General features: G+C 44.4%; 1 protein-coding gene across 4 annotated transcripts in view; it reads left to right on the top strand.

Annotated features, from left to right (window-relative positions):
* Window positions 1-6,977: 6,977 nt before the first annotated feature.
* LOC124109393 (core histone macro-H2A.1) overlaps window positions 6,978-17,967 on the top strand; it is a 63,557-nt gene continuing 52,567 nt past the window's right edge. For 2 of the 4 annotated variants that reach the window (XM_046467974.2, XM_046467972.2), the window contains exons 1-2: window positions 6,978-7,127; window positions 17,277-17,481. In XM_046467974.2, coding sequence (XP_046323930.1) covers window positions 17,310-17,481 — 172 coding nt within the window. In that variant the 5' untranslated portion in view covers window positions 6,978-7,127; window positions 17,277-17,309. The remainder of the gene's footprint in view (window positions 7,128-17,276; window positions 17,482-17,967) is intronic. The other 2 variants (XM_046467973.2, XM_046467975.2) reach the window with 2 other exon arrangements.

Here is a 17,967-nt window from a genome sequence, read left to right as displayed (position 1 = left end):
GGCAAGCGCTCTGCCACTGAACTACAGTCCCAGCCCTTTGCATATTTTGAGATAGGATCACACTAAATTGCCCAGGCTGGTCTTGAAACTGCAGTCTCTTGCCCCAGCTTCCTTAATTGCTGTGATTACAGGAGCCCTGATTTCTTTTAGTGGGTGATAGTATTTAAAACCAAGATCAGGAGCTAGTTATATTTATTGCTACAAGTGTATTTCTCTTTTCTGGCCCTTTCAGCAAACAGAGTTAAAAAACTCTACATGTGTATACAATCATGTGTGTACATTTATATGTGTGTATATGTATGCTTGCATGTATATATAAACACATATCCACATACACACGTAGATGTTTACATATATACCTATTGTAGAAATCATGAGTCTACACCATTACCTTTAAAATTCATCTCTAGATGGTACTTGCTGGCCTTCCTCCATTCTATATTTTCAGGTCCCTTCTTCCACAGTGATAAACCTGGTTCCCAATAACGGCAATGCCCTTACTCATTTGCTGAAATCTGTAATACATCTAAAATTATTCAAAATTGATTAATCCATACTGCTACAAAAAACCCAAATCAATAAAAATCATTTAAGATTTGTTGGTAATTCTTCTCTGACCTTCATTCCTGTTACAGGTTGAAAGTACCAAATACTGGATTGATAAATTGCTTGGATTTTTCTTCTCTCCTCTTCAATGGGATTATGATATTTATTTGAAAGACAATTAGGTTCATTGGTTTTTAGTTCACTTTTCAATTTGGGAACTTTCTCCCCACCCTGTTATAGATGCAGTTTTAGTTATGAATATGGGAAACGAGAATGTACCTCCCAATGTGAAAAGTATGCAAAAACTATACTCAGGGGTATGTCACTTTCTCTTGTGTTTTTCTGATTCTCATTCCTTTCCGGGAACTATCATTTTCAATGTTTTATGGTTTGTTCCTCTTGTATTTTAGGCAGGTGTGTGTATGTTTTCTTACCTTTCTTTTTTACACAAAACGTGACATACCATATAAGCTCATTTGTTCTTTGTTCTTCTCACTTATCAATATCTCTGATGTGGGATTCACTCACATCAGTTTTTAGCAAACTCTATCATCCCCACAACACGTAGTATTCATTTTGTCTATGCATCATAGTTTATCCAACCAATTTCCTATTTTGTGTATTTAAGTAGTTGCCAATATTTTGAAAATATTGAAAAAAATTCAATATTTTACAATTATGAATAATGAGACATTGAATAATCTCATGCATATGTATTTTCAGGATAAATTCTAGAAGCTTATTTACTTGATTTAGGGTAAAGGCAAAGATAGTTTTATTAAATGTTGTCAAGTTTCTCTCCACAGAGTTGAAGAAGTTCATATTCTTACTAATAATGTATGAAAGACAGAGAGTGCCTGTTTCTTACACATTTGACAATAGGTGTAGTTTCAAGCTTTTGAACTTTCACCATTCTGGTAACTGAGAAATGGTTTCTAGGTGTGGTTTTATTTGCATTTCTCCTATGAGTGAAGTTCAACAGCTTTTCATATTTTAAGTTCCATATTATGTCTCTTCCTGTTAATTGTTCTTGTGTTTTGTGAATCTTTCAATAACATTTTAAAATCTTTTCCTCTCAGTTTTCAAAAACCTTTTTTTCACCAAATGTTACAGACTTCTTTGAACTGAATTCTGTCTCCCCAAAATTAATTGTTGAAACTCTAACTCCCAATGTGATTATATTTGGAAATGGGGCCTTTATGAGGAAATTAGGTTTAAATGAAATAATGAGGGTGGGGCCCTAATAGGTAGGATTAGTGTCCTTGCAAGAATAGACAGCAGAGGGCACTCTTGCTCCCCTCACTTGCACACCAGTGGAGGACAAAGCAGCAATTTACAAACCCAGAAGAGAGTCCAGGCCAGGAACTGAATTCTGTGGGACCTGATCTTGGGCTGTCCAGCTTCCAAAACTGTGAGAAAATTAATTTCTATTGTTTCTATGCACAGGTTATGATATTTTGTTATGGTAGCCAAGGCAGAATAAGACAGGGACATAATTTTTATCTGAGGTATATTTTGCCCATATTTTTTCCAATTTATCATTTTGACTTTTGAGTTTCCTTTTCCATGTAAAAATTTTGTTTTTGTTTTTAATGTAGTCAAGGGAGGAGTATTATAATAATCTTTTCAGATAATTGGAAATATCGTTTTGATTCCATACCAAAGCCTGACAAATGCCCAGTTCTTAAAGGTTAGCAGTTATGTAGAATCTAAAAACAGGTCACTTTGAGTGATCTTTTATCTTTGAGTGATCTTTTATCAAATCTTGCACTTTGAGTGATCTTTTATCTTTGCGTGATTTTGTGAAAACACATTCATCATATGGAAGTTATGTAGAACTTCCAAATGTTGACAGACTTAAATAACGCCAAAAATCATCTTAGTTAATATCATCACCTGTCTCATCAGAAATGTTTTTAGGTATTGGGAACTGGTTAAGTTCATGGTGGAAGACACAAGCTTTAACATTTTAAAATGTTGTTTCATTAAGAGCACTATTAATTCTTAAGTGAAGCTAAGTGTATGTATATGGAGGGGAGGGGTGGAAAAATCTTGACTGCTAATACACAGTTTGGGGACACTTCCTTGATTCTGCTAAGGTGCCAGCAGTTTACCTACTAGTGCTTTTGTATCATCAGTACAAACACCAACACAGTGAAAAAGGCAAATACTGCTTTCATATTATTATGAAAGTAGTTTCATAATAATAAGAAAGTGCTCTGTGGACCAGTGAGTAGCACTGCTCTATGGGTAGCCAGAGTCCTTTAACCTGAGCTCTAACCTCAGGGGGAAAAACATTTCAGTCTACCGAGGTCTTTACACATGAATAGAGGTGACAGAGCCCCTCCCCTCCTTCCCACCTGCACCCTGCAGGCCCCTTTGTTAATTCTCCTCAAGGGTAAGTAGTCACTTGCACTTCTTTTAAAGCAGGGCATTAAACTGCTTAACAAACATAGGAGTGGGTGGAGACTGCAGAAAATCAGTGACAATGTCATGTTGCCGCCAGTTGCAGATCAAAGAAAAAGAAACCATCTCTGAAGTCATCTGGGAAGGAATAGAGGGATTTGCTGCCCGAGAAGCCAAACATATCTGTTCTGTGGAATGGAGCAGTTTGTTAAGGGGACAGAGCCTGGTGAGAGAGAAATTCTAGAGGTTTGCCCGCAGCTTTTCTCCAGTGATCCTGCATTCTCCCTACACACAGGCACGCACACAAGCTTGCACCCACATGTGTTCTCCTCTTGGTTTGATAAGCACTCATCGAAAGTTTAGCAACTCACTGGGACTCCCGCCTTCCACACATAAGGTCAAGAGAAACCAAGGAAATGGGTGACATCTCCATGGTTTAACTCTCAAATCATGGAAGGTCTGAATACTCAGGGTTGGGCAGGAGTTGGTGGGGAAACCAGGAAAGTTTAGCCCTGCCCATGCGCCCAAATCATCCTGACATCATGGAGGGCCATTTGGTCACCAGTGTCAGAGCCTTTTAATGGCCATCTCTGATCCAGTAATCCTCCTAAAAACTTATCCTTAAGAGCCAGCCAGATGTGCACAGAATGTGTCCCTGAGGATGTTCATCAAGTCTTTATAATAGATTCAGAAACAGTCTGGGAGGAGGAGAGGAGGTAGGCAGAAGGAAGAGGCAATAAGAAGTTGTTTAAATAAATGGTGATCCAGCTCTGGGGATGTTGTTTGCAAACCAGGAGTGGTTTCCAAAACATGCTCTGTAGACCCCCAGAGGTCACTGAAACCCCTTCCTGGGGTTTGTGAAGTCAAATTATTCTCGTAAGACCACCAAGACATTATTTGACTTTTCACCATTGGTCTTTATTTGCATGAATGATGCAAGAGCAACAGAGTAAAATGCTGGTGACTTGGCACAAGTCAGCATTATCATCAGACTGTATTAATAAATAGTACTTTATTTTCAAGCACTCAGGGGAAAAAACAGTTTCAAAATGTTCTTGATGAAGCAATAAAAAGTATTAATTTAAAAAAATCTCTGACGCTTCAGGACCCATTTTAAAATATTTTATGTGACCAAGTGGGAAACACTTCTGCAATCCAACTAGGACAGGTGCCCTGAGGAAAAGCACTGGTATCACTGAGTTGTGAGCTGCCTTTCACAGAACACATTTTCTTTTCTTACTCTTCTTTTTTCTATCCAAGGCATTGAATCCAGGGGCACTTTACCACTGAGCTACATCCCCAGTCCTTTTTATTTAAATGTGAGACAAAGTCTAGCTAAATTGATGAGGCTGGCCTCAAACTTTTGATCCTCCTGCCTCAACCTCCAGAGTTGTTGGGATTACAGGTATAACAGAACACCATTACTACCTGATACAAAGACTGACAGTAGGGCAAAACACTGCTTTTGTGAGCCCATAAGTACTTTTGCCTTCATGGACTCCATCCTCTATAAGAAGATGGAATATTATATTTTATGACTGTATTGGTTTAAAGACAAATATATTAATTATATATAAAATATTTTCTTCAGTTAAAAAGAAGTAACCTTCATTTTCTTCTAATTTTAAAAGAAATCAAGGCTTTTCCACGGTCTCATAAAATCCTGTGGACCTCTGCATTATTCCTAAGGGAAAAGTTGGGCCTGGTTGACAAACTATGGTTGTTCAGACTTGAGGTGTGTCTGAACTTCAGGGCTTCATTCTCCACAAGGCACATTTTTAATATGTGATATTAATATTAATGTATTTGTATTTATGCTAATGCAGGTTTTTTTTTTTAAATAAAGGAGCCTGTGGAGGCAAAATTGCTTGCAGCCCACAAAAGTCTTCATGAAGTCCTGGGTACCTGTAAACATTTTCTTGAAAATGAATGAGTCTCTCACTTGAAGGAAAATCTCTGTGACCTTGTTGCCAATAACAAATTTAAGCTTTTAAGCAAAAATTGTAATTTTGGGAAGCTTGTGTCTGCCACTGAATTTGAAAACTTCCCAAGACTTAAAAACCTTCAGATGAGAGCAGCAACGATATTAATGAATGTGGCTTTCCAATCTTGTACAATGAACTGTGTTCATGTTTGGAAGGCTCACAAAACTCAATAAACCTATATTTTCCAAATGACCTATGCATGACATTTCTAAATCATGCATAGTTAAATGGTCCATTCACGACATAAGAAAGATCAATGGATTTGAATGTAACCGAGTTTAAGAAATTCACTGATTGGTTTCACTCTCTAAATTGTGATTAACCTTTAAGAAACTATTCTTGAATTTTGGTGTAGTACCTTGCAGAACTGAGGGTGACTGCCTAAGGAGTCTTGGCTCTGTCCTTTCCCTGGCACCACTTTCTTGGGGGAATCCTCACATATCCTTGATGCTTATTTTCAAGCATCATCATTTCTCCAGCTTCATCTGTTCTTTTCTCTTCCCTCCTTCCACTCCAACCTCACACCCTCTGTGCCTTAATGATTTTGGACAAGCTCCTGCCTCGGGTCTTTGCGCTTGCTGTTCTAGTGCTCGGAACACTTCTTACCGAGATAACCACATGGCTTGCACCATGAAGGGATTGCGATTCTTTCAGGGTTTTTGCTGGAATGTTATCTTCTCAGGAAAGCTGTCTCTTAAACTTAAAATCTGGCTCCTATTCCACACTCCCTATCACCCTCCCCTGCCTTGTTTTTCTCCACAGTATTGACGCCATATGACACGTCATCTCCTTTTCTATTGCCTTTCTTCTTCCGCTAGACTGCAACTTCAGGAGGGCAGGAATTTTTGCCTGTTCAGTCCACTCTTTCATTTCCAGCATCCAAACTCGTGCATGGCACAAAGTATGCCCTGAGTATTTAATTGAATGCATGAATGGTACATATCGCACACTGGTTTGCAAACTAGTGAAGCTTCAGAATGAGAGCAAGAGTTTACAACCGCTGCTATTCCAGTGAAGCCTGAGGGCTGGGTCGAGCCTTCAATTACCTCCATAATCCCCAGAGACAGCACATTAAACTTCACAGCAACTCTTAAGATTGCTATTCTTATTTATATTTAGTTCGAAGCCGGGTAGAGAGGTGGCTTCCCTCTCCATATTTTGGAGGGAGATAAATCTAAGGAAGGCCCCTATTGAAGCACCAGGCATGGGACACTAACGCATTGAGGGGCAAAATCTAATTTAGGTATAGGGGGAAGCTCCCTGCGCGATCCCTCCTCTTTCTGCTAGTCTACAGTTTTTTTTTTAAAAAAAAATGCGTGTGATAAAGATTCACTGTTGATATTAATGAATCCCAACTTGGAACCAATAGCCAAAGTTGGCTGAGTTGAAGTAGCTAACTCCTTCCACCCGAGTAAGTGAGCTTGACTTTGAAGAACCCCAGAGGAGCCGGGAGGCAGGTGCAGTAGTTATTTTGGGGTAGACAGACTAGGGTTTGAGGATGGCTTATATCTTAAGGCAGTGGAGGTGTGAGATCCGGGAAATTTGAATTGACTGGGGAAGAAAAAGTGATCGCTGATAACAACTGCGCCCCTCCGCCCCCGTCCCGGGTTGATGGGAAGGTTACTAGGTTGAGGCGGCGAAAGACTCGGGATGGGGGCCAGGCACATAGTAGGCGCTTACACCAGATGCAGAGTTTGAAATATGCTCCGGAGAAGCATATCAGGCTCTGGGGGCCTGACCCTTTCCAAGTCCTTACAAGGGCTTAGCTCCTCGAGCTCACGGTCCGAACCTTGCGTCCCTCGTGTGGACAGGACGCCTGGGGGCAGAGTCAGCCGCCGGGACCTGGGTGCAGCAGGGGACAGACCCGCTGACGTCCAGGGAGCCGAGCGCTGGACTGGGGTCAAGGCCGGGGCGCCGGGTGGCGCGGGGAGGGGTGGCCGGACGCGCGGGGACGGGATGGGATGTGACGAGCGGCGCGCTGTGCATTGTGGGAATCCCGGGGCCGCGGCGACTGGTTCCAGTTCACTCAGCAGCGGAGCCGGGCGGAGGGGGCGAGCGCGGGGCGCGCGGGCGGGAAGCGAGGAGGCGAGCGGGCGGGCCAGCGAGGAGTGCGGAGAGAAAAGGCGCGAGCGGCCGAGAGGGCTCAGGCCGGACACCCAGCTGCTGCCGCCGCCGCCGCCGAGCCGCCCCGTAAGTGCCGCGCGGGCCCCTCGCCACGCGCTGGGTCCCCGCCGCTCGGGTCGGGAAGCCGCGCACCTTCCAGCCGAGGTGCCTAGGAGCGGCCCGGCCTGGCGCGCAGCGGGGCGGCGCTCGGCTGGGCTTGGCTGCTGGGTTCCGTGCGGCCCACGCCAGGCCTCGCGCCGCCAGTCGCCCGCCCAGGCCCTGCCCGGGCCGCGCGGGAGTCCAGTCCCTTTGGTTTTGTTAAGAAAGGAAACCCGGAAACCAACTTCTCTTCGAAAGGCGTCCTCTCTCTGTTCCTGGGCGCTTTTGTGGGAAGGAAGACAGTTGATGCCCCTCCCCTGGCGACCCTGTCTGGGCTCTGCGCGGGCTGGGCCCGAGGACGCAGGAGGCCTGGTGGCGCTGGCTGGCTGGTCAGCCTGGGCCCGGGCGTCCGGGAGCTGTTGTGTGAGGAGTTGTACTTGGTCTGGCGCCCGCCGGCCCGGGAGTTGCCCGCCCAGGCACAATCAGTCGGGACCGAGCCCCAGGGGGCCTGGTGTAGCGGGCTGGCTCTGTATCTTTCTGCTTGAGGCTGCAGCGGGGGTTGGGGGATACTCGCGGGAATGAAGCCAAGCCTGGGGCGGGGGCAGGGGGCTGTCCAGGGATGCGTTGGAGAGGGGCCACGGGAACCCCCGCTGCTCGGAATGGACCTTTTGTTTGCTTTGTGGTCGGGAGGTTTTTTGTTTTTGTTTTAAAGGTAATTCGGGGAAGGCTGTAGACTGCCCCAGTGGAGAAGACCAGCAGGGAAGAGACTCTCTGGGGTGGGGTGGAGAGTGAGTGCGCAAGATGCTGCTGGCTTGCTGCTGGCTGTATCACCTGACAACAGGTGTGAGAGATGGTGCGCCCCACCCCCGCTCCTACAGGGACCACGGATCACTCAAATTGCTGGTCAGGAGATGACTTGAAATGCTCTTTTAGACAAGATGTTAGGGAAGATGCCGAATTTGAAAACGAACGACTTATGTACAAACAGCTGAGACAGACCTTGAATTCAACAATTACAGTTACCACGGAGTCCTTGTAAGATTTTAATGATCCAATAAACAGCACAGAAGACTAGACAATTAGAAGTGCCCTCTTGCTGACTTCCCTCTTTCCTAACACCTTTGTGGTTTGAGGTTTTTTCCGTTGTGGGGAAGTGTTTTGTTCTGGGGCTCCTGGCTCCAGGGAGTAGGAGTTTTAAGCAATTTTAGGTTTGAGTGGAAGACTCAAGTGGTAAATTAGGTAGAACCCACCTGTCACCTACTGTAGACCACCTTTAGGGTCCTGGTCTGCTGCCAGATTCATTATCACTTGAAATAGAAGTCTCATGCTCCCAACTGGAATTTATAAGCCTTGTATACAGTTGACCAAAGTTGGGCAGCAGCATCTCAGTTTTGTACAAGACACTCCGATAGGGATGACCATGTTTTAAACCTTTTTTTTCCCTTAAAAATAGCAAGAAAATTCTTAAGACTTAAAATTATTGACCCTTTTAATTTTACAAGGGGAAATTAGAGCCCTCTTGGTCTCTGTCCCTTCGTGTCACTTTGTTGTTCTTGTTAGTGCTCATCCCTAAATGAGGCATAAGGGGGATGTAAGTGGAAATCATTTGAGGCAGGGCTTAATTTAGGATGAGGCAAGGATAGCTCACATTTTCTTGAATTTTGAGAATTGTCTAGGACACTTCATATGTGACATTCTAATACACAACTTGGTCACTGACTTGAGTTTTAACAAATGGACCAGGCATAGGGAGTGGTATAGCTCAGTATGCCATTTCTTCTGGTCCTGGAGACAGTATGACTTCCATCCCCATCAGTAGGCTTTGGAGTACATGTGTTTGGGGACCTGCCTCTAATATTTTCAGAGCTAATCATGCGCCAACTCACAGATTTATTAAAATAAATAAAAGCACAAAGTGAAAACCCCTCAATGAAAAACCCAGCAAGAGTCTATATGGTGTTCATGAGAATTGCAACAACTCCAAGGGTTTGAAACAGGCTTTTCAGAGCCCCATTCCTAGAACATGGACTGGGAAGGGGTAGGAGGACACAGGGCCCATACCTGACTTAGAGTCCTCCTCCCATTCTATAGGTTAGAAGGATGCTGGGTCCTGCTTTGGTCCCAAAGAGTTCTATGACTTGTTTGAATGGGTCAGGACTGCCTGACAGGTATCTCGCAGTCTTTCAACAAACCTTTTTCCTGAGAATCAGTATTGATTCAGGGAATGGGGGCACAGACATAAACAAGAAATGCCCAGGCAGGCCCTACCCTTGAGAACTGACCTTAGGAAAAGACAGGCAAGTGGTTCTTAGGAGGTCAGTGTGAGAGGCCAGTGTAGCCCTCCAGAGGAACAGTTACCTAGCTAGGAACGAGCCTTTATCTGGCATGGAAAAGTCAAGTAGGAATTGACTGGGTAAAGAAGGGTAGATAGGGTCAGGTGGTTGAGGCTTGGGGAACCACATGAACAGATCTTAGAAGAAAATAAGAGAAGGGTGTAGGTAACTGCCAGAGGCTTAGTACAACTGAAGCCTCGAGTCAGGTGAGCGTAGTCATACAGCATCCTGATCTGAATAAGACTTTATTCCAAGTATCAGTAAGGAGCCACTGAAGGGTTCTGAGCAGGAGAGGGATGTGATCAGGTGTTCTTTCATTCTTGCTGGGAATACTTCCTCTGTTCAGCAAATGCTGAGTGGCTTGCAGATGCTAAGTTTGACCAAGGTCCCACCCTCTGAAGCTCACATTTTAACTTTTTTCTTGATGGCCTTCCCCTGGAATGGTTGTCATCTTAGAGTTTGGCACAACCTTCAAAAGGGGAAGAGGCAAGTTGCATTGTGAAGCAGGCAGAGTATGACTTGCCATTGAGTAGTGCCAGTCTCTTTGGTGCAGCTCAGAAAGTCACCATAGAGTAGGCTTGCAGAGATGAAATTTTAGTCCCCAACTGCTTCCTGCAAATTGCTTCCTGCTTGTGGTGAATGACACTTATGTTTGGGTTTTGCTTTTTCCCACCACTGAAACTTGACACACATGCTAGAACAAAATGCATGATTTAGGATTTATTTTTCTATCTCAGTGTTCTGTCTCTTCTGTTTGCAATTCCTCCCATTCACTGAGAGTAGACTGTAGGTTCTTTAATCGTCTGGCTCATTTTATGAGTTAGTGTTTAATGAATGAAGAGAGATGTTTTTTCCTGATTGGCTGGTATTACAAGAAAGATCTCTGTTGCAAGCCAATCAGAGTGCAGCTTGTGAACCCAAGGCTGTGAGTGATGGTTGTATAGTATGTACACATAGCAGCAGTGCCACTGTTAATCATTTGATGTAGTGGGAGTAAACAAAATAGAATACTGTAAACAGGATTGGTGTCCTCCCCTTCAGAATCAAGTGTCAGAGGTGTTCTTTCATGATTGGAGTTGATGGGAAATTGACAAGTGCATGTGGATACTGGAGCATTTATCCAGCTGCAGGGAATGGATGGGATAGTTCCCCCTTGAAAACAGTGATTTCAGTATGAATGGCTCAGAATCTCCATACTGGGGGCTAGAGCTAGGACTCTCTGCTGCAGCTACCCAGGAGTTGCAATCAATATTTCACTAAAGATCAATATACATGTGTTCATTGCTTAAATAATAAGAAACTTCACAATTAAGCATTCCAGTAGTTTCCTGAGTGCCCTGATTATTTAAGGGCTTTCTCTGCTGCACTTTCAGCAGGAGTCAGTGTCTTACAGGTGTGAGGAAGGTAAGCATTTTCCTCTAGTTTTTGTGACTGAGCCTGTCTAGTGGCAAGAGGAGTGGTTGCTGAAGCCTTAGAATTGTCAGAATTGTAAGCCTCTGTCTGACTTATGTCCCAGCTGTCAAGGCATTGGAGTGTTCCCTTCTTGGAAATCCCTTAGGTGGTTCCACAAACTCCCTGACTTTTAAGAGTGGGCTCCCACAGTGATTTGACCAAGTGTGTGGTCCCAGAGAAGGTTCCCAACTGCTGTCCCACTGGCCACAACTCTGAGTCCTTGGCCTTTGGAAATGCTGCCCTCTTTGTCAAAGGAACCTCATCTACTCTGTGCTGACTAATCAACTATTGTCCCGCCTGCATTGGAATGCTTACCAGGTAGCAGGCAGGGTGGCAGGTGCTGGACGATAGTTGTGAGCAGACTGCATTGGTTCATGTCACCAAGACTTCAATGATGATACAGTATACCTGTGCTAAGGATGGGGCCACTGGCTTGACGATTTATATATAAATTGGATGCAGAGTAGCAATCAGGTTGGAAGGAAGGACTAGAAAGTACCTTTACAGAATACTTTACATAAAATGGAGAAGAAAGAATATACTAAAGATGAGGGGTAAGCAGAGAGAGATTATAAGGCATTTTAAGCTGGGCTTGGGAGCATCAGCAGATATGTCCACTGGGAAAACTGGGAGTATTTAACCTAGGGAGCTCTGGTTGCTAAGCTACTCCAGAGCAAGCTGAATAGACTGAAGGATAGAGGTGAGAGTGAAGGTGATTTGTATGGAGTAAATAGTAGGAGCATATAGTAGGACTTACATGTCACCTTTATGCTTCTCTCATGCCCCTCCCAGTAGTAGAGGGCTTCTTGTTCTAAAGTCCATCCTGTCCATGGAATCCTTAATTTGCCCTGTTCTATGAGGGCAGACCACATTTTTCCCAGGCACATCTCAAGTTGTTGAGGAGCTAGTGACCAGACTAGCTTCTTATTCAAGTCTGGCTCATCTCTCCGTATAGCCCCTTTAACAGTTTATTTTCAGGTAAGCATTGAGTTTATACAAACAAGGTTTATTTATTGTGATTAATTCATAGTTGGAGAAATTTCAATGTATAGTAGTTTGGTTTTTGTTAGTATGACAAAATGTCTGAGGCAGGCCAATTTATAAAGAAACGAAGTTATTTTGGCTTATGTTTTTGGAGGTGTAAAGTTAAGGGCCCACATTTAGTGATGGCCTTCTTGCTGGCAGAGTCCTGGGGTAATGTAGAGCATCACATAGCATGAGACAGGGAGTGCACCTATGTATGTGTGTCTCTTCTAATCTCTTTCCTTCTAATAAAGCCAACAGGATTCAACCATGGGGATTCTATCCTAATGATCTTACTTAATACTAGTCATTTCCCCAAGGCTCCACCTCAAAACACTATAGTTGGATTAGGTTATCATCCTGTCACTCCTCAGAAGTGTGTGGGGGGGTTAAATATCAACACATGAAGCCTTGGGGGGGACTCAAACCATGTCTAAACCATAGCACTGAGATCCCTTCAGGATCAGTCTCAAGATCTTCATGTCTGAGGCTGATAACAGCAAAAGGTCAGTCAAGCTAATGTACAGCAATGACTGGCCGCAGGCTATCCCTGTCTTGAAAACATTCATGGCCCTCAACAGGTTGACTGAGTAAAGTGACATTTTTGTCAGTTTGACTAAATAGTATAATTGTATTGTGAGCATTTCGGTGCTCTGCCGAGAGGCTGAGTGCTTAGCAAGCCACTTTGTCTATCATGTGTCTGTTCTTCAGATCAGACTGTTGCAGACATGGGTCAAATAGGGATCGGCAAGCTTTGACTGATCACTTAGACCCTAGCTTCAGAGTCAGATTTCAAACTGGTTTATCATGTGACACAGAGATGAACCATCATCCCTGACCCTTTTTTTTTTTTCCTGAGCAAATAGTTAGAATCTATTTCCCAATCTCTCTTGGAATTAGATATAGCCACTGGGTGTGGTGGCACATACCTATAATTCCAGCAACTTGGAGGCTAAGACAGGAGGATCCCAAGTTAAAGGCCAGTTTCAGCAACTTAGGGAGACCCTATCTCAAAAATAAAAAGGGCTTGGGATGTAGCTCAGTGGTAGTGCACCCCTAGGTTCAATCTCTGCCATGTAACCAAGTTCTAGTTGATGAATGATTGTCAGTAGTGGTATGCTCCACTTTCAAACGTGGTCCTTAAAAACCTCCGTGTATTATCCTCCATGGTATTTTCCTTGGATTAGGCATTGAGATGTCAGAGTCAGAAGATGGAAGGGGTTTGGACTCACAAATCATTATGTGCAGGAGATGATGCACTAAGCAATCAAGGAAATCATTTTTTGAATTGTACTAGTTAGCATTCTGTTGCTATAATGAAAAATGTGAGCTAGTAACTTTACAAAGAAAAGAAGTTTAGCTTGGAGTTATAACTAAATAAACTTCTTTGTAAAGGTCATAGTCCTAGCATCATCATGGCAGATGGCATCACAGTGGTGGGAACATATGCAAGAGGGGGAAATCATGGTGATTAAGAAGCCAGAGAGTGATTCAGGGAAGGTGCCAGCAGTAACCTCCCACCAGGCCCCACCTCTTAAAGGTCCTACCACCTTATAACGTCATCACACAAGAGACCCAGCTTTTCATCACATTAATCTTTAGGAACAAACCACATCCCAAGTGTACCAGGATTTTTCATGAGTAAGTAATAAATTGTAGGGACTTATTTGTTAAAGCAACCCTGCAATACATTCACCAGTACAAATGTCCAACACCTGTTCTTTGAGAGCGGCCTTTTTTCTTCTGATACACACTGTGTTGTTTTGTTAACTACTGAGTACCTGCTCAGTGAGGTAGTATTAGACCCCTTTCAAGCATGTTCTGACTAATTCTCCCACTAAGGCTTTGAGGTCTTCACTATCATCATCTCTACTGGATAGATGAAAAAAATTGATATAGAGGGGTTAAATCCCATTTTCAAGGCCCCATGGCCATTAAGTGGCAGAGCCATGACTAGAATTGGGTCAGTCTGGCTTTCACCTTCTAGTTATCAATCATGCTCAAGAGTCATTTCCCTCATAGCTATTCTGTCTTCACATTGGTATTGGGCCAGAGCAATCCCTACCTCCAGAGACCTCTGAAGAGCAGAATGGATCTGGCCCACTCATAGGTTGATCTGGAGACTGCACAGCTGTGGGGTGATTTTTCCAGAGGGTGTTTCACAAACCACTGCATGCTGCTGCATGTCATGAGGCTGCAGAGCTTAGTCACAATTCTTTCATAGCTTGGAGAACTATAGTTAGAAGTGCAGAAAGAACACGGGAAAGGGGAAGAACAGAATCTCTGTAAGAACCTCGTGGGCCCAGATAAGTTTTGAGGTTGCTAATTGGACAGAGGCCTGACTCAAGATGAGATGTGAAGGTGTTCTGCTAGCAGCGTGGCACTGGAAAAACCATGATGACCTAAGAGAGTTCAGTAGAGTTGGGGAGGCAGGCACACATGTCAGGATATATGCTATGGGAACATAAATCAGGCAGTGACCATATCTAAGAAACCCCCATGGCAGATAGGAAATATGAGCAGTTTGACAAGAGGACAAAGGGTGTTCCAGGCAGGAGAAGCATGTTCAGAGACATCCTTTATGTAGCATGACAGTCTCAGGAAATCAAGGGTAGCATGGGGTGGCTAAACATGTGCAGGAGTGCCAGGAAGCAATGCTGTAGCAGTAGTTGAAGGGTGTTATTTATGGCAGGCTTGGAACTTAGGGTGATAGGGAGCCATCAGAGTGGGCAGAGGTGCCTCTGTTGTCTGTGGTGAAAGTCTGGTGATAGGAGAATAATGAGTGGTAAGGAAGCTGAAGGAGGGCAGGGAGGGGAATGAGAAGTGAGGAGGCTGAGGTTCTGCACATGGCTTGGACAGAGCTTGGCATTGCACTTGGTGGTGGCCATTGGCACTTGGGTGCAATGGGGCACGCAGGAAAGGATGACTTATGCTTGAGTGGCATGGTATATGATAATGCCACTGATGAGGCCAAAAGACACAGAGGAATTCAAGGGGTCTAGGGGACTGATAAACGGACCCTTGATATAGGCAGTCACAATGCAATTCTGGTGCCCAGCAACCAAGTGTGCACTGGCCTGGAGACTAGGAATCACTAGCATGTTGGCATAGAGCCCCTTGGCTACAGTTAGAGGAGGGAAACACAAAGAGCATCACTCTTAAAAAGTAAGTGTGAGCAGTACCTGCCAGATGTGGGGCTAATGGCTTCTCTCTGGAGAACACTGTCAACTTCCTGCAGAGGCAGCCCTAGACACACCCTACAGGTCTGCTAGAGCATAGATGAGTCTGCTCCAGTCGGAAAGGGACTAAGCTGCCAGTAATCAACCCTGACCACAGGCCTCCTCTACTGAAGGAGTGGAGGCCTCCAGATTAGCTTTTAGTCCAAAGATGTTGGGTTTTTGGTCTGTGAAGCACTTTTGTAGTAAAGCCAGATAGTGCCAGGAAACCAGTGACAACTCTTCCTAAAACACAGGAACATGCATACTATTCCTGCTTAAGAGGGAGCACAGGACCTGTTTGCAAGAGATATCTTAAAACAGTGCATTACCACAAGAAATGGGATCAGTTAATTGTTTCAGAAAAACTTTGATCCTCTGGGTCTCTGTCTAGTATTATGAGTCCTTAAGATTTGTGGTGCCCTGACAAGGCACAGTACAAATCTCTCTCATCATAGGGGCCTAAGTCACCTAACCCCTGCAGAGGGGCCTGATGACACAGCAGCCCAGAGGGTCCAGGAGTTCTTCTGTCAGCCAGATGACTTGAGATGCTCTCAGGGTCATAGAGATGTTAGGTGTGAACCTGGTGGTCCCCAGTGTAAGGAGGAGTGTGAGAGTAACAAGGACTCCTAGTCCTGTGATCTAGACTGTTGGAACTGGAGGGGTTCACACACCATAGAGCCTGACCTGTTTCTCAGTACTGGAGAGACCTGTCCATTTGGTTCAGTGGGTTGAACATGATATTCCATAGGACAGGCATCAAGGAGATTCCAGAACAAGCTGAGATTCCTCACATCCCCTTTCCCAGCACCCTGAATTGGCCCTTTTGAACTACTTATGATACATATCATATAAATGACTAGGGTTACTTATTGTCTCTTTCCCCACCAGCTCAGGAGGGCAGGGATCACTTCTGCCTGGCATAGAAGTGCACACGAGTGAACAGAAGGCTTTGAGTTAGCACATGCTACCCGAGAGATATAGTCAAGGAAGCCCTCCACCAGCTTGCAGCCTGATGGGAGATAGGGACATGCACACCGTTGCTGTGGCCTGAAGCCCGTAGAACCTTGAGGGTGGAGTAGCCAAACCCTAGCACTCACCCAAGAACTCAGAAGTGATAGATGGAGGGCCAAGAGCAAAGACAAAGGATAAAGGCAATCATGGTAAAACAGTTTCTGCAAATGCAGGGGAGATGAAGAAGAAGGCGGGCATCTGGGAGAATTCCCCTGTGGCTCACTGTGTCCAAGGTTGGAATACAAGTAGTGCAAGGTGAAGCTTGACAGATGTGTCAGGCCTGCATGGTGGACAGAGGTCTTGATTTTATCTTGGGACTTGTGGCATCCCTGGCACACTTTGGAACTGGGACCAGGACATATTCTTATGTGTGTGCCGATTGCGTTGGCCATGGAGTAGAAGGTAGATTGGAATGAGTGGGGTAGCTCTTTGAAGGAGTTGTCTGCTACCACTTGATTAACATAGTGATAAGCTGGATGCAGTCATGTTGGAGGGTTGAAGAGGGCATCTTGTAGACTGTGGAGGTGGGGCATTGGGTTGAGATAGCCCCCTTTCCTCAGTGTACCCAAAGTACTCCAAGGGCCTTTTATCCCAACCTGGCTGTATACAATACTAAATTCTATACACTGCTCTTGCCTGTCTTGGATCAGGATAGTTATATAAAGATACTGCTTTCATCACAAAACCCAGATTTCTGGCTTTCTATCTTCATTCTAGTTGCAAGTAACACTCTTCTTTTTACTACAAATTTATTAGCCCCATCTCAAGTGTTATGACGATGCAACTTTTAAACAAGTATGTAGAACATAAACAAGAAATCCCATTTTCTTTTACATCATGAGGCATAAAGCAAGGCACTTAAGAGAAGTCACTGTTAGGATAACTGTTAAATGGAGATGACCAATAAAATTGATGTGCTAAGCTGAGCCTTTCTCTTCTTGGAGATCAAACTGCTCCAGCAGAGTGTGTAAATTGGGCTTAGAGAGTTTAGCAGCTGCAGGTGGTGTATGGCCAGGCCTGTGCCTGTCAGATGACCCGAGTGTACCTGGAAGAAAGGGGCTGTGATGTGATCCTGATTGGGTGTGCTCTTGCCTTCACAGTGTGCTTGCTGATCCGCTTCCAGGGCCACTGCCATGTCGAGCCGTGGTGGGAAGAAGAAGTCCACCAAGACCTCCAGGTCCGCCAAGGCAGGCGTCATCTTTCCTGTGGGGCGGATGCTGCGGTACATCAAGAAAGGCCACCCCAAGTACAGGATTGGAGTGGGGGCACCCGTGTACATGGCTGCTGTCTTGGAATACCTGACAGGTGAGTGTGCCAGGTCAACCATGGACACCTGGGCTCAGATAAGGCAGTTCTTATAAGTCTGCCAAGGACTGATAGGACTTTTTTCTGTTTCTTTTATTTTGAAGCTTTCCAAACCTACAGAAAAGTTACAAAAATAGTATGACAACCATTATCATCTAGATTTTTCAGTTGTTAATAATTTTTCCCATTTGCTTTATGTCTCCTCAAGTATGTGTGTGTGCACGCATATGCTCACAGATGCCTCTGTTACTTATTTTTGGCTGTTACATAGTCCAATTTGAAAATACTTGGTTGCCACAATAACACCCTTTATGGTTTTGTTTGTTTCCCTTTCCTGATCCAGCATCCATTTCAGGATTATCCATTGCATCTGGCATTCAGGTTTGGCCAGCCTATACTAATCTTGACCAATTCTCCAGGTTTTTCCGTTCTTAAAATGGAAGATTTAAAATCTTGACATTTTTGGAGAGTCCAGGCCAGTTGTTT

The sequence above is a fragment of the Marmota monax genome, unplaced genomic scaffold, assembly GCF_021218885.2.
Source record: "Marmota monax isolate L192 unplaced genomic scaffold, Marmota_monax_Labrador192_F-V1.1 WCK01_AAM20220418_F8-fsc00196, whole genome shotgun sequence".
NCBI lineage: Eukaryota > Metazoa > Chordata > Mammalia > Rodentia > Sciuridae > Marmota > Marmota monax.
This window is presented reverse-complemented; position numbering and strand designations above follow the sequence as displayed.